At 36.4% G+C, this 17,468-nt stretch overlaps 1 protein-coding gene across 18 annotated transcripts in view; it reads left to right on the top strand.

Moving 5' to 3' along the window:
• GTDC1 (glycosyltransferase like domain containing 1) overlaps nt 1-17,001 on the top strand; it is a 388,620-nt gene extending 371,619 nt beyond the window's left edge. For 15 of the 18 annotated variants that reach the window (XM_050751726.1, XM_050751725.1, XM_050751734.1 and 12 more), the window contains 3 exons: nt 2,336-2,406; nt 3,093-3,184; nt 8,010-17,001. In XM_050751726.1, coding sequence (XP_050607683.1) covers nt 2,336-2,406; nt 3,093-3,184; nt 8,010-8,093 — 247 coding nt within the window. In that variant the 3' untranslated portion in view covers nt 8,094-17,001. The remainder of the gene's footprint in view (nt 1-2,335; nt 2,407-3,092; nt 3,185-8,009) is intronic. The other 3 variants (XM_050751733.1, XM_050751735.1, XR_007718269.1) reach the window with 2 other exon arrangements.
• Nucleotides 17,002-17,468: the final 467 nt, after the last annotated feature.

Below are 17,468 nucleotides of genomic sequence, written 5' to 3' on the forward strand. Positions count from 1 at the left end.
AGTGCTGTCGATAATTAGCAGTCTTCTGTTATTAGTAGACTCAGGTGTCACAACTGTGTCTCATCCTCATTACAGTAAAAAATTTCACCTATCAGATTCATTATTGCTAGATAATGCGACTGAGAGCCTTTGCAGGCCCTCCAGAAAAGTAATTCAGCCAAGCAAAATTATCAGCTAATTATATTTAGAATCAAAAGCCCAACAACTATTTGCAGATAAATTGTATGAATTGAAGTGAATAGATCTGAATATTAAGATTCATAGATTTGGCAGATGATTTGTTAATTGGAATAAAAAGGTCATTTACTAGTCATTTTAACAATAGATCAATTGGAACTCTTATTATTTAACTGGTAGTGCCTAAGAATTGAAGTGATGAATAATTGTATTATTGTCATGAGGTAATTTAAAAAAAAATAAAATGAGAAACTTATGAAAATGAATTTTATAAATTGGTGTTAAAATACTATGGCCTATTTAAGATATTTTAAAACATAGTCCTCATCTAAGTAATGTATATCATAACAAGTCAAAAATAGAACCAAAAGAGATGGTGGTTTTTTTCTTGATGAATTAGAAATATAACCATGACTAACATAATTTACAAATAGAAGTTGAAATCCAAAATTTGTAAATTTTTTCTTCCTAAATCAAATAATGCCATTTCTATCTTACTGTATTTTAATTAGCAGAGGTTTTTTGGAAACGGCATGGTACATATTCATATGATGACTCAAAATGTAACTTGGCCTGCAATTTTCTTTCGGGGAACAGAATACTCTAATTCAAATCCATTATTAAAAAGCAGATAACATGTGCACTCTCTGAAATGCCTATGACTTCACTCTTGATTTTATGTAATTATGAGAGAATGTTCATATGTATTTGCTTTTCGATTGGCACAGCATTTAAAAACTGAATGTCTTCAGATAAAGTGCCTATTTTCTTTTGGTCCATAAACAATATCACTGGTTTATAAACTCAAAACTTTTAAGTGTTTTATAATACAGTCACAGTGTAGTTTATAGCTGTGCTTATAAGAATTTCTATGTGTACCCTATGTGTGTATCACAAAAAATTAGATATTAGTTTGCATTCTGAAATTAATAATTGGTAACCAGAACCTGTGCCTTCCCACTAGATTATTTTGTAACTTCTATCAGTTCTCAAGCAAAACTTTGAACTAAGTATTTTTCCAAAATTTGCAGTTCAAAGTAAATACTTTTTATTTAATTTCAGTTAACATAGGAAAATAGGGAAAACATCACCCACTTAAAAACAGCTTAAGTTTCATTTACTTCGTCACTGTAAATAAACAAGGTAAACACTAACATGACTTCAGAGTACTTTGGGTTGAAAAAAATCTGCAGTTCAAAATAAATTTCCCCTTTGGTCAACATTTTGGATGCAATTCAAAGTTTCTCATAAAATAAACATATTTTAAAGGGTGTTTTGAATTTCACTGCATAATTTCTAGCCAACAGAAATGACAGTGGTATCTTTAAAGTTGATTATATGTCAGATCAATAGCTATTATGCAGGGCTAACACAGAAGGAAGATGCAATACCTTCCTTCCGCTTAACCCTTCTACTGTGATGTGAAGAAAAACTTCCCATAGGTGGGTCCATGGGGAAATCCTCTCACAAAGTGAAACTTCCATGTTTGTTTGTTTAATAATACAAGCATTCTTTGCTGATAAAATGGAAAGTGAGCTGCATTTTTAGTCAAGAAAGCAAAATGTTCATTAAAGTAATCTTCATGAGAGTTTTTCAACAAAAGGGGGAAGAGTTTTACATTCTGCATAATAACAAATTGTTTTGAAGCATGAGCTTAAAATGAAAATGCCCCATTACAACAGATTGTAAATTTTTTTCTGATGCTTTTAAAAGTGCCTCAATCTTTTCTACGGAGACAGTGTTAAAGTTAAGTATTTGCTATTTTATTTAAACATTTTTGAAAAATGAACATTCTGAGGCTTTGCAGCGTTATTAAGAAAAGCTGTCCATACTTTACCATGTTGTTACATGTGTTTATCTGCTGATTATAAAATGTGTTAAACAGTATTTTAAAAACAAAAAAAAATGCAGAGCTGCGCTTTGATTAATTCAGTGAACAAAACATATGCTGTTGGTTCTGTTCTATGAAATTCATATATGATCAATAAAATCTTTTAAAAGAGCAACTTTGGCTTTTAGAATTATACTACCGACCATGTTTTTTGTCCCAGTTAACTCTGGGCTCATTCTGTTAACTTTAGGCAAACAAAACCACTTTCTGGGTATGATGGTACTGTCTTTTTCATATATTCTTATCCTCTTTCTCAAATTTTTCTAGGTTGGAAGCTGTGTACTGTGGGTGTTACCCACTTTGTCCTAAAGATTTGGTTTATCCCGAAATATTTCCAGGTAGCTGCTTTAATGTGCATTCATCTTTACTGAGATTTAATGCTAAATTAGAAAGTTTGAAAATAAACTTAGGCGGGAGCAATTGTTTATTTGGCAAGTCAACATGTTAGTGTTAAGGAAAATTTTATGTGTTTTAATACATTAGAGTAAGCTTATATTTACCATCTGTTCTTTTAAGATAACAAAAAAGCAAGTTTTCAAATAACATTCTTCATTGTTAGCATACACATCCCATAATGATGGATTTTTATAAGCAGGTCAGTGTTGCTGCAATTGCTTACAGATTTTTTTTAATGATACACACAGAGAAAAATCAGGGACTGAAAGTCACACCAAATTAAACAATTGACTAGTTAATAATATGCAACTGTTGTACGGGTACATACGGCTATAGTACCAGTTCTTTGAAAAAATTCTCATCACTAAATATATCACATATGCATTGTGTTACATTAGAATAATGTATTTTAATCACCCAAAGGAGATGTCTAAACAGCACAACTACACAGTCTTATTTAGCATTAAACATCCTTGTGAGCTGAGGTAACCTTATAAAATCATGCTTAAATAATGTAAAACACGAGGCGGCACAGAGCAATATGCATTTTTAATTAGTAAAGTGACTAATATCGAGTGTGTGCTTTGAGGTTTTTGTTTCATTAAAAATGTATCTGTTTTTCCTGCAGCTGAATATCTGTATTCTACACCTGAACAGCTTTCAAAAAGGCTCCAGAATTTCTGCAAGAGACCAGATATTATAAGAAAACATCTCTATAAGGTAGTTATTGAGAAGAGATTTACATGGTATAAATGCCATATTGAAGTACAAAGAAAAATCTTTAAAAAAAAACATTTAATTAACATACTAATGTTTAAAGGAAACATGCTAGGGAGGGATATTAGTTGTTACACTAACAAGGATTAATTAAACTGGATGCCAGTTGTATTAACCTAGGTCTTATGAAATACGTGCACTTAATGCATGGTACATGCTTTTTTTAAAATTTATTGTTTTCTAAGATGACTGTCCTTTACATTTAGCCCCTAGAGGCTTATAAAAATGAACCTGGATTAATGTAACTCATTAGTTTAAAAGGAAGTAAAGGAAAGATTCTACAATTATACTAATGAGGATAAGCCTTTCTTCCCATCATAATGAAATCCTTAGTCCTCAAAAATTCAGGTAAATGGCATGAGTGAAGTTTGGTGTTCATTTTTGAACTACTTGAAAGGTGATTTTTAAGAATTGAATATTTCTCATGTCCAATTTAATTAAAACGACATAAAAAATCCTCAGTTTCTTTAGAATAAGAATGTCAGTCTCATCTCTGAATGGCAAAGGGAAAATAGTGTAAACAGCATCATCATTCACTACCCTCGTTCGTTATCTTCTTTTCTTTATTTGAATCAAGAATTTTACATTGTTGAAATAACAACACAAAGAGGCCCTACTAAAAGTCTAAGTAATTGAACTAGGATAAATCTGCTTTATGAGTTTTGAAGGTGGCTCTAGGCCATGAGTAATATACCTTTTTATATTCTTCGAATGTAGCATCTTCATTTTACATAAATCCAGTATAGTTTACAATCTAGCAGTTTTATAATCTAACATATTTTAATTTTCCTATGTTAATATATAACCTTCTACATGAAATACAGTTCTCTGCCTTTTTTTTTCTCCTTTCCCTGTTCATAGCCTAAAATACATATTTACATAGTGATACATCAAAACATGACTTTGTTTCTACAGGAAACAGTTAAACTTCAAGAAAAAGAGAGAGAACCAAAAATGCAATTTAACACCCAATTTCAAGCTCATTATCTTTCATTGTCTATTAACTTGGCAATGGTTCAGAAGGTAGCTCATAATAGTTTAAAATGCTGACTGAACAGTTCCAGCTTCAGTATTACTCCTTGAGTCAATACTATTGTATTGTATACATGGGAAGCTCCACAGAGAAAACGGTTGTCCAAGATTTACCTCAATATTTCCTAATTTTTAAAGTTCAGTAGCAGTTTTGTTTGTATGAAATATCAGTCAAATAGTTTCGCATGTGATAGACTGTCAAAATATGCAGATAATGGAAATTGAGGAAATATAAGTATTAGTACAAATGAATTTATTTTCTATATATGACACAAAGCAATTTTCAGTGAGTTCTCTGTCAGATTATTGATTTTTTCCCTCTTTGGATGAATTTTTGGTGAAGTATTTATAAATGTGTTTCCACCATCAAAATGTATCAATTTGTAACATTGCTTAACCCTGTTATTCTGCATCTGCAAATTTTAAACATCTGCAAATTTTTAACCATTTCAAAAGTCAGTGCAACAAGTTGCCTCTAGTAAGAAAAGAAAGCAGATGTCCACTTGAAATATTTTCATTCAGCTACTGCCATAACAGAGCTATAATTATTTATTTTACAAACAACTTCTGAAAAAAAGAATGGCAGCTTAGTGGTATGTTGTTAATATACCAAATTGTTCCTCACACAGCTTAAATGATAACCTATATCTTAAATGCTGTTTCATTGAGTACATGTTAGTACTTAAATGTATTCTAGTTTGTACACCGTAAAAACCTGCATCTCAAAGTTTTATAAATTAGTAATTCATGCAAAAGCATTTATAAGAACTTATTTATATAATTCATTTTTAAGCATAGGCTACCATGGATTTTTCTCTTATAAATCTATAACATATTTTCACATTTGCCTTCATCCATAGTGCTTAGTGATATTGTCTAAAAATTAATTTCAAAAATTAATAAATTCATCTAAAATTTTAAGTAATCAAGAGCTTTATGATACAATTACTAGGAAAAACTGGCATGTTGCAAGGTATAGAGTTAAAAGCACAGGAAGGACCACAGATTTAGTTTGTGTGGTGTTATAGAATTTAAAGCCAAAACAGAAAAGAAAAAATGCCTTCTAAACCTTTATAATAATGATACAACAAGTTATTGTAATTTTTTATCTTGTGTTTCATAAATAGACACATTTGCTTTTATAAATAGGTAACATTTGCTTTTACTAAATACTAGAGAATTAGCATTTTAGCTTTTACCTACTTTTCTTATGCAATCGGAGAGGATCTTTTGTGTGTACTGTGAAAAGAATGTTGGGAGTTATTTTTAGATTTATTTCATTGGACAGTGCTGTTTTGCTTTTATAAAACATATGCTTCTAAGATCTAAAAGGATAGAATGTCACTGAATTCTTTAATTTGTTCCTTTTACATTTTTACACCTTACTCTTTTTTTGTTGTTAAAAGTTTACATTTTAAAATCATTTCAACTTCTTATCATATAGAGTTCACTTTAGGATAGGATTTTTCATATGGATTCACACTTAGAAATTTAATGACTAGAATAAGGCTACTAACACTTGGCTTTCTTCTCACATCAGACATTATACTTTCAATATGAGTGAGAGTTTGGGGTATAACTTGAAGCAGGATTTGAAACAGAATGCTAGTAAGTGAAAAGCAGAAACAGAATTTACTTTTTTTCTTAAAGTGACTCCTTCTATCACAGAACGCTTGTGTCCATGACTTCCTACCTGAAATAATTTCAGACCTGAAATGTTTAAATTCCTCATTTGCATGTATGTGTGTACTCAGTCTCTTTCTCTCTTACACACACACACACACACACACACTTAGGATCGTTAGAGAAATCCAATACATGCAAAAATTAAATGTTTCTTAATAATTTAAAAAACCTAAAACAATTTTTCTTAATTTAAGAAAATATAAAACCACTTCTGACAAAGTTGATGTCTACAGTTGAGTCATTGACTGTAAACTTGTATGGTCGAGACATGTACTTTTTCACATTAGGCAGATGCACTGGACACATACTTCTCACAGAGATAAAATAGGGAGCTGTTCGATGACTCCTAAGCCTAACTTGAACACAAATTTCTAGAAGTCATCATAAAAGAATCAGCTAAGGATTGACCCCTTAAACTAACCATAGTTCTTCCTTTCTAACCCAAGCAAGTGTAATACTGTGAAGTTGTATTTTTTTTGGCCTCACTTTTATTATACTATGTGAATTTACTTATGGAAAATTCTCAACAATTATTTGAAATTAGTATTTCATGCTTTTAGAGAACCCTGATCATTATATTTTTAAATGCTGTTGAAAGACATTTTATAGCTATTCCCTCATTACCAGTATTGAAATGAATATACGAGTACAAATAGGGCAGTTGTGTAAGGTAGGTATCATCCAGATTGATGTAAGAGATTTTCATTCCAATCCTATTTTTCATTTACTTTTATTTATAAATTGAATGGTATTCTCTGGTTTAAAAAGAGAGAGAGATGCCATTCTTGCTTTTTGAGAGTGACTTGTAGTTTAAGATTTTTCAGGTGATAGCTCCTGATTTTTTTGTTTTTCTCTTCAAGTTCCTCAATATTGACAAAACTTTTATAATCTCCTATTGTTTGGAAGAGAGAAGAATTTTTAGAGTTCTGCCGGAAACTAATTCAAAACAATAATTAAGCTTACAGTTCACACTCATTGCCCAGAAAAGCCATTTGTAGTTATCTTGATTATGTCAAGCTATATGTACCTGAACCACAGCCAAGCTACTTTGTTTCCTTCAAGAAACTGGTCAGTCTGTAGTCCCCTTTTAATTTGAGCTTAAACTCTAGATTTGAATAAGGTGTTGCTCACTGGTTTTAATACTGCTCCGGAGTCCTTACTTTTTCCTTAAACATGAAAACTTAAATGTTTATGACGTTCTAAGAACTTCTAAAAGCTCTCAACTGCACCAGCACAATTAAGGCAAATTCTCAGTCTCAGTCTCTCACTCTTTCTCTCTCTCCCTCCTCTGCCTCTCCCTCCCTTCCCTTTCTTCTTCCCTCTCTCCCTTCCTTCCTTCTTCACCTCCTCCCTCGATTTTATTTGCTCTGGCTTTCCTTTGATTTGTCTAAATAAAATAAAAGGAAAAAGCCTTTTAGCATCACAGATATGCTTTGGCTGATTAAGATCAGTTAGAGGTTTTGTCCTTCTCTGCTACTCATTTGCAACCTGATTCTAGGTGATTTTCTTGGCTTCTATGTGATTCATCTGTAAACCTGGAAGAATATATTTTTTAAATATCAGTTTACCCCTGAGGTACCGCTATTATGAAATAACGAATATAAACCTGTTGTAAATATGAAGCACTTTTTAAATTTCACATAATATTAATGGCATTTATCGTTGTGTCTTCATCATTTAAAAGTAAAATTCACAGCAAAAACTTGTATGTACAGTGTTATGTGTCTTGTGTTTATATAAAAATTGGATGATGAACTTCCAATGGCTGTCATTCATAACATAAACCAATAAATATGTGTGCAGCAGAATATACCCATTTGCAAAAAACAGTAGCCTTCTTCTCTGGTTGGAAATACAACAACACTTTAAACCAATCAGAAACTGAGATTTCCTGAGGTGATGAAACTCAAGAACCATTTACTTGGTGGCTTTTTGAAATGTAATTGACGTAAGTGATGCAAATTTGCAATATAAATTTTCAGCATACTTTCATCTTTTAGTCATTAATGCTCTTCACTTCTTTCTCTTCTCTCCCTCCTCCTCGTTGCAGGGTGAAATCGCTCCGTTTTCTTGGGCAGCCCTACATGGTAAATTCAGGTCTCTGCTTACAACAGAACCTAGGGAAGATTTGTGACAGATGGGGCTAAGTCACAAACTTGCAGCCTAAGGCAGAATCTGAAGAACTTTCCAGAGTGTGCCCATATTTACCTGATCAGAGAGAAAAGAAAATCTGCAGAGGAAGCTGAGCCTGGCTGCTTGTCATAGCTGACACAGAGCCATCTGCCACAAACCTGTGGCGGCTTCAGATCTCCAATCCCTGCCACCACCCCAACTCAAATTAAATACAGATTCCTAGAGACGTTATGATGGTTACACATGTCCTCGGCATCACATGTAGGAGACTGTTCAAAAAAAATATGTGGCCTGTTGTATAACCGCACTCATGTATCCCATATGTGGTGCCACATTGAATTTCCGGTTGAATCCGTTTTTATCCTTTGTACTGGATGACATGGTGCCTGAATTCTTTCTTTTCGCCGACACGATGGCAGCCAAACTGCAGCTTCAAACGCTTACACTTGGCTGGGTTTCTACCTAGGTTGCCAGGTTATCATCGGAGCCTTCTTGTGTCCTCAAAGGGCCACGAGGCCTGAAAGGAGGATCAGAATGCTTCGGGACTAATTGGGCAGCCATTGCAGAATTGTTTGTGGGCAAAGGGCTGCTTTAGCACTTTTCTTCTAGCAAATTAATGACTCTCAGGCACAGGGGTTTTTAAGTGAAGGTATTAATAAGAGGTCTGGCAGGTATTCCCATGATTCACAGAGTTACATTTGCATTTAATTAATCTTAAAGAAAGTTGCAAGATAAACAGCTGTAATTCGGACAAACATGACAAACAGTGAAGCCATCTAGCCCATAAAATGAACACTGACATACTTGTTTTAATTTTTTTTCCCAGTGTAAAAATAGAGAAATCAAAATACTCCTAACAAAACCAGTAATTTTGATAGAAATATTGCTCCAAAATACTTGCATCTACCTACAAATATAACCTTTTCAAGATAAATCGCTTATGATTCCAATAGTCAAACTGCTGTGTTTGTTGATGTAAAGATGTTTTGAATAGCTAGATGGTAAAATAAATTTTTAATAAAGTACCCACTGCAATTTTTAATTAGCATGTTCATTTATGTATAGATGTATACATCTACCTATATGTTTCTCACGGAACGTTTTCCTTGTGACAGAGACAACGAATACAATTGTTTCCCTTCCGGATGAACAAGGATCTGTTTTGCAAATGTTTGTAAGATATTATGACATTTCCAAGATTTTCTTTGCATTCTGGAAAGCAGGAGGTAAACATTTGTAGTCATTAAGGTAAAGTCTGTTGATAAACCATCTTCTGTTTACTGACAGGTAAATTGTAACTTTCCCTAGCTTTTGAAATGAGTAACTTCTATACACCACAGAGTGAGGCACAGTCAAGGAAAGGTGGCGCGACAAGGGGCAAGCCAGGCTCTCTAGCTTCTGGAAGGATCGAGTAGCCTAGCAAGCATCTAAGATGGAGAAAGCAGTGATTCAGAAGGCCAGTAGGGTCCATTTGACAGGTAGCAAAATCGAAAGCACGAAATAGATCAAGGTTAGGGAGCCAGACAAAGCCCTTGGGAGAGAGGCAGTATTACAGATCAAAGAAAGCAGGATTTCAGAGTCTACGAGGCCTGGGAATTTAAAAGCAGGAAGAGTAAGAGGCAGAAACAACAAGCTCCATCTGAACAGACAACTCTCTCCAACCTTTATGAGACCCACAGTGTGTGATTGGCCACCGCAGCACTGGCTTCTAGACTCTCTTACAGGGAAGCCAGTGAACAAATTACTTCCTCACCCAGAAAACAAAGAGCTCAAGAACTATTTTGGAAGTTCCTTCCAGTCTAAGGCTATGGAACTCAGAATCTAGCAGGTGTGCTCCTTTGGAGAGCAAAACTAAAGATATAAATATTAATAAGAAATTCTTTGCCACTTCTCATGGGCAAGGTTATACTTTATGCCACCTACTGAGATAAACCAGATGAGTCAGTTGGCTTCTGTCAGGCGCTGTGTCACATATGACATCTTCTCAAAATAATAATATCCCACGGTCAGGAAATAGTGCTTCATTTGCTGTGTTTTTCTATCCTGAAAATAAATGGTGGCTAAGATATTCTATACACAACTAGTACCCATACATGTTTTCTCACTAACTGATAGGAAAAAAAAAAAAAAAAGCATTAAACACTTTTCAGAGAGTACATCTGAAACATTTATGTATTTTCCTGATTTAGGCAAATATAATATTGAAAGTTACCTGTATGTGGGCATTTTTTCTACACTCATAAACACAAATAAAATTTTGCCATTAGCTGTGGCCAACATTCCTTCCAGGACAAAAACTTACATTAGGCTGGGTGCGGTGGCTCAACGCCTGTAATCCCAGCACTTTGGGAGGCCAAGATGGGTGGATCATGAGGTCAGGAAATCGAGACCATCTTAACTAACATGGTAAAACCCCATCTCTACTAAAAATACAAAAAATTAGCTGGGCTTGGTGGTGGGCACCTGTAGTCCCAGCTACTTGGGAGGCTGAGGGAGGAGAATGGCATGAACCTAGGAGGCGGAGCTTGCAGTGAGCTGAGATTGTGCCACTGAACTCCAGCCTGGGCGACAGAGCGAGACTCCATCTAAAAAATTAATTAATTTAAAAAATAAAAAAAACTTGCATTAAATGTGTCACTTATTTGCGTGATGCTGAGATTTAGAGTTTAAAAAAACAAAACTTATAAAGACTGTAATGTCAGAGTTGCTATTAGTTCACAAAAGCAATAAAAAGTTTTGTAAATGTGTAATTCTTAACATTTAAAAATGTGTAGGAGTGTATGTGTGCGCTCACACATGCTTCTCAACACCCATGACCTAGTGGAATGGAGTGTTATTAAATAAGTTAATCAGTATTTTGCTGAAATCTCAGCAGATAATTGGTACTACAAGTTGACTCATTAATTCGGTTTCCCTTATCAACCACCCCCATCATTTATTGTTTTGAGTATGTTTTATGGAAAACTTAATCTTTTCTTTTTTTGACACTCGATTGTTTTTTCTTTTAAAATAAAACCAATTTTAATTTTAAATATCTTTGAAAGTCCATCCATTGTCAAGACTTTGACACAGTGTCTTGAAATACAGCTTGCCCTAAACTTAATCTGTGTTTCTGGCTGGTGTTTCTATAACAAATACCAGGGCACCTGGTTCTTAGCCTTCTCGTTTATACTGTGTTGATCAGAAATAGATGCAAATACCTTTTTAAAAATGCTCCTGGTTTAATAAGCATCCTTCAAATACAGTTAAGTTTAAATGCCCTGCTCCTGTTCTCAGTCCTTCAGACATCAGTATGGCAGCAGAATCCATAAGTCAATGGAAACTCTTAGCCATAGAGGGCTGCATAGATTAATTTCAACACCTTGAAATGCATCTGGAAGCAAAGATTTCATTTTATGTTGAAGGTGTTAATTATATTTGATATTTTTAAAAGTAAAATCTGTTTTTGAGAAAGCATCTGCTACCCAGAAATATTATGAGCCACAAAAGAAATTTCACTTAAGTCTCAAGATACTTTCTGTGGATGATACAATCAGTTTTCAAATGATAGTTCATGCTGTCTTTTAATGCTGACATGCACTGTGGGTCTTATTCTTCTATTGACTATTGACCCAACTGCCTTTTTCAGTGGAAAATTTGGGACTATTTAATATTAGATCTTATGTTTAACAATGAAAAGAGTATATTATAAACCACTGACTTGAACATGTTTCATTTTTAAATTTGAATTGCAATACAGACAACTAATGCTCCTATCCTATGCCCTCTCTTCAAAGCTATTCATTAAAATGTAACTGGGGAAGTTTGAAAAACATGCGAGCAATTCTACATGCTGCTCAAAGATACAGACATGTGATTAAAGAACAGTATTACAGAAAACCTGGGCATTAACCAAACTTACAATAATGGTTATGTCAGAGGGGCCATGGTAGAGAAAAAAAGGACATGAAAGTAGGGAGAGGTACATTCGTTGCATGATGAGCAGTCTGTTTCTTAAGCTGGGTCATGATACACAAAGGCTTCTTGCCACTCTTTATGACTTTTCACGCATCTTCAGTGTATTTATTGCATATACCTTTTGATAGAAGATATAAATACTTTGGGAAGCATGTTACTAGTTTTGCTATCAGGCTCTCCTTAACATTTCTTGGTTTCCTCAACTATTGATTGAGTCAGAAAACCGCTTCCCTCAGACAGTGATAGAAACTACTCTACTGCCAATGTTGCTTGAGAAGACTTTCCTCTGCTTAACAGGAGCCAGGGACTTCACCTCAACCCTCATGCTGTGGAGAAAGTCAGACTTAACTGGCCACAGGTTCCTGTTTCTTGGGGCTGCTGATCGCCATCTCTAACAGTCACCTGTGGCAATCACAAGATGGAAAACTGTAGCTCTAAAACTCCCTTCTGAAGGGTAAGGAAAGGAAGATGAAGGCAGATGTTAAATGAGCCCAGTCTTTTTCATCTCAAACAATTCAGAACTGCCTGTTAGAGCACAAGAGCTCTCTGAGCTCCCAACCACACTACCCACTCCCCATAGTGTTGTCTCTCCCCTTTCCTCTTCGGGACGCAGGAGCGAATCGTGGTCTCTGTGCTTTCATTGCAATCTATCCCAGGGGAAGAGTTCTCCCTGGTGTCTGTGGGATGCCCTCACTGCATGTGAGGCACAAATGGCTTCAGGGACCAGGATCCCCACTCACTCTGCAGTCCATTTTTCTAAATTGGAATTTGGGATCAGTTTCTTCAGGTGTCCCGCCATCATCTCACTATCTGAGTTATTCCTTATCCACCCCCAACCCCAAGGAGAGGATCCTAATTGTTTTTATAAACTGATAGAAGGAATTGATGATTCTTGGAAGATAATTTTAAATGGTGATACTACTTTCCCGTCAGTTACTGCATTTAAATAGCAGACCTAAGGTGGGGTGCGAGAAGATGTGACTCCTAGGAATACTGGTATGACCTTTCTCAAGCAACCTGAAGTTCTTTAGATCTGAAAATTTAATGTCTTCAATATCATTTCACAGATGAGAAAATTAAGGCACATATAGTGACATATTTAGGAGCTGAAGTGTGTTACAGAAAAAGAGTTTTTTTGTATAAGCCTTTCCCTACATTGGATGTTGTCATTGTCACCTATGTGCCTTTCAGGAAGCACCAAGTGCAGTGTGCATGACTCAGTTGGACCTCTAGTTCCCTTCTGTTTCTGTCTCCAGCTAGCAGGATACAGCAAAGGACAGTGGAGGTGGTTATTTTGTGGCCCACTTTTCTGCCGTTAAAAGGGACACAAGAGACCATGTAGTATGGCCAATTTTTTGTTTGTTTGAGAGGGAGTCTCGCTCTGTCTCCCAGGCTGGAGTGCGGTGGCTCCATCTCGGCTCACTGCAAGCTCCGCCTCCCAGGTTCACGTCATTCTCCTGCCTGAGCCTCCCGAGTAGCTGGGACTAAGCCACCCGCCAGCATGCCCGGCTAATTTTTTTGTATTTTTAGTAGAGATGGGGTTTCACTGTGTTAGCCAGGATGGTCTAGATCTCCTGACCTCATGATCCGCCCGTCTCAGCCTCCCAAAGTGCTGGGATTATAGGCGTGAGCCACCACGTCCGGAGTATGGCCATTACTTTACGTGTTTTTATTATTGCTCTGATTCTCCCTTTAGGGAGGCATTCAGTGAGTATACCCCATCTGTCACAGGCCTGCACCACTCCCTGTGGTCTTACATGCTACTGAATTCATACATTTAGGTAAGTTCCCTGGCCCTCCTGAGAAGCACTTATTTTCATAACCTCCTGTATTTGAGATGTAGGAAACTGGGGCCTGAGGAGAAGTCCCTCGGTGGTACAGGCAGATCTAGAACTCAGATTTTCCAGGGCTTTTTCAGTAGGCTGTGGTTGAGCGGTAGTCAAGACCACCTCTTCAAGGAGGGAAAAAAAATTGTCTTCTCGTCTCTTTCTCCTGTTTCTTCCTTCTGCCTCTCTCTGTAAGAAGAAATGTGTTAATAAGTTGCTAATACCCTACTCTAGGTGTATTATGTTACACCGGCCAGTATTTGTATTCTCAACGACTATAAGGAGAGGAATGCAGAAGAATTGATTTATGTACTAAAAGTTCAGACTCTGTGGCACTTACGATATTTCTGGACAACTGACTCTTCTCTATTGCCTTTTGAATCATACAGCGACAAAGCTGCTCACCCATGTATGTATAAAGCTGACCCTTCATCCGAAAGGCAGCCCCCAGTGTCTCCCCACACAGGGCGGGAGAGCAGAGGGAGCAGGTGGCAACGTGGCAGCACCTTGAACTGTGCAGCACTGGGCCTGCTCCCCCTCATCCCAAAGCAATAACCCAGAAATTACATCCTGAGACTTACTTCCTCAGAAAGAAAAGGAAGGGGAGGGATAACTTAAAAAGAAGAAACTTCTAATATGGTATTAGACCATAATTCATAGGGAAATTTATGCCTGAGATATGAATTTCTGAAAATAAGGGGCTTTTTTGGAAGGGAAACACTGACACGTCCTTAATTATAGAGTAATAAATACCAATGGTATATTATCTTTCGATATTTCCTTACACAGATATCAAAGCATGCAGCTGTTTTTGAAAACTGATAATCAAGTACAATATGAGTATATTACATCTTGCACTTACAACACACCCTTCAACTAAGCAGCATCATGGAGCACTTAACGGTGAGAAACAGAGCTGCTCATAGTAGAAACCTAACTGAACAAATTAGCTTTGAATTGTAACTTAAGAATCGTAGTCAAACCAAAGCGTCTGTCCTTGCCAGGAAAGGCATTCCAAAGGCAGAGAGCATGCCAAGTAAAAAGCCTTTGCTTCAGGATTATGGAGACAGTTCTGAAAAGCCAGCATAACTTAATGATCAATCAGAAAAATATAGAGCAGTAACTACACAACTGAAGGATGCATAAAAATTGTACAAAGCGTTAATAGTGGAATGGGGAGGTAGGATGGGATTTTACGAGCCAGTATTAAGCTCTTGGAAAGTTTCATTTGTTGCCCTCAATCCACACAGCAGAAAGAAAGAGAAAGAGACAAACATGGTCAAAGAAAAGTATGTGGACAAATGTGGGGAGTAGAAAAGGAAATGAAGGTTAAGCAAGGCCAATATGATTCAGAATAAAAGGGAGGGAGGGAAGTATAAGGAGCCAGCTGTAATTACTGAATGTTACATTAAGAAGAGCTGAAATTGAGAGGGGGAGGTCTTGAGTATTTTACTAAGTGGATTAATGTCCTCTTCCTCGGGTGTCTGAAGTTGCAGATTTTAATTTATTTGGTGCAGGGATTTATTACAGAATTCTTAATGGGTGGGGAGATAAACAGGGACAATTATAAACTCTTAGGAAGTAGAAAAGAGGACCATATAATACTTTCTATAAATTTAACTGTAATAAACAGGGTTTCAAGCTATGGACAAAGATAGTCAAAAAAAGCATTTGGTCCATGATAATAGGACTTACAGGGAAATAAGAGGTATGTCCAAAAAACTTAAAGACCAAAACAAAGAAAAGCCCACATAGATGTGTGAAACCAAGGATGTTGAATGACTTGGGAGCTAGTTTTATTGCCGCTCCCCTTTCTCCACCCATTTAAAAAAATAAATCATAACTCTGGCATTTAAAAACCTCCTCATGAACATCATTTATTAGTATAAACTTAATCCTGTGCTATTCTTTGGTGGGTGGTAAGAACATGAACTAACAACAACTGGACTAAAACGACGGCAACAGGATGATCCACTCAAACAAAGGAAAGCTATAAGAAAAAGAAAAACTCCTAATATGCTCTTTCACCTTCCTTACTTTACAGAAGGATAAAGCCAAAAAGGGGAGAGCATGTGGCTAAACCACAGAAAGACTAGATGCCTAAAGGAAAAATTTTAAAGTTTTCCTAAATAGGTATTAGAAGGGGAAGGGGGATTTAAACCTTGTGTGATTTACATCATTTTGTTAATCTGCTAATCTGCTTCCCTGGAAGGTGAGAAAGAGTGCTGTCTGCCTTCTACAGTTGAAGAGACTAGGGCAGAAACTAATTATGTTCTTATCCCTGAGTGTACCTGGCTGTCATCTGGCTGGCAACTAGTCCACAAACTATTGGTTCAGGCATTTGCCTGTCAATAATGTTAGCCATCATTTAAATTGTTAAATATGGATCAGAAGATCTTTAAGAATTACTGATAGGCAGCTATTGATATTGGATGTAAATAGTATTATTTGGGGTGTGGGTAAATCATTTGACTGGAACCACATTAAAAAAAGGACTTGGAAATTTTATTTTTAAAATGCTGTTCGGGAGATGGCATTGATGAAAAAAAATACAATTGAAAATGAAAAAACATCATCTACAAAGAGGAAGATGGGTAAAAATGACTAAACCAAGAAGCCTTGTCACCTTGAACCTGATGCTTCATTGTATCAGAAGAAAGTAAACAGATTGCTAACAAAGAGACAAACCCCTTCTAATTTCCAAAACTGGCCCAGCAAATAGAGAAGAGTGTACTGCGTGGCGGCTCGGGGTGAGCCTTTAATTTGAGTATTAAAAATGAGGGCACAGACCTAGAGGTTTTTAATGGTCCGCGGGCGGACTTTAGATTCTGAACACTCCTCCACCTTCGATGGAGAATTCGGGACACGGTGGAGTTTAACCAGTATCTTAAATCCCAGGGACAGGGTGGAGATTGCTTTGTGATCATGATTAATTAAAAGGAAAGAAATCAAAGCAGACATCTCTCCTTTTCCCATTTGAGCCTCAGAGTCATGGAGGGGAACTTGTACTCTGTGGTGCTTGCCGCTATGTTCCCTGGCTTTCAATCGGTTTGGCTTTTCCCCTTGAATTTTTAAGGCTGTGATACCAGGCCAATAAAATAGAATCTACAAAATTGCAAAACAAAATTGTGTGTATGTGTGCGTGTGTATTAGAATTTTACTGAAGATAATTGCAACACTTTAAGCACAAAAATTTTTAACTTAAAATGTATGAGTAATGAAGTTTTAAAGAAGCAAAATGTGCTCAATCGGAGTATTTGTAGTCCCTTTTTTGTAAGAGGTTCCCCAGATCTCTGGGTGCATCAGCAAACTGTCCTCCTACACGGTGGAGCCTGCAGCTGCGATTTGGCCCCGGGCACCACCTATCCAGAGTCACTACCTAATGCATTTTACATTTGCACACATTGTCAAGGGGTGGGGGGCAGATAAGGGGCCTCCCCGCAACCCCCCAGCGTTCTGTTTTCTTTTGTCGCGGCCGTCAGCTGACACATGGAAAATGTGGTGTACAGTTTTGCTTGCCTTTAATCTGTAATCAAGGATCCCTTGTATGGGGCTTGCTACCTCTTTTCGTTCTGCCTCCCTGCCGCTCAGGT

Source organism: Macaca thibetana, chromosome 12 (genome assembly GCF_024542745.1).
Source record: "Macaca thibetana thibetana isolate TM-01 chromosome 12, ASM2454274v1, whole genome shotgun sequence".
Lineage (NCBI taxonomy): Eukaryota > Metazoa > Chordata > Mammalia > Primates > Cercopithecidae > Macaca > Macaca thibetana.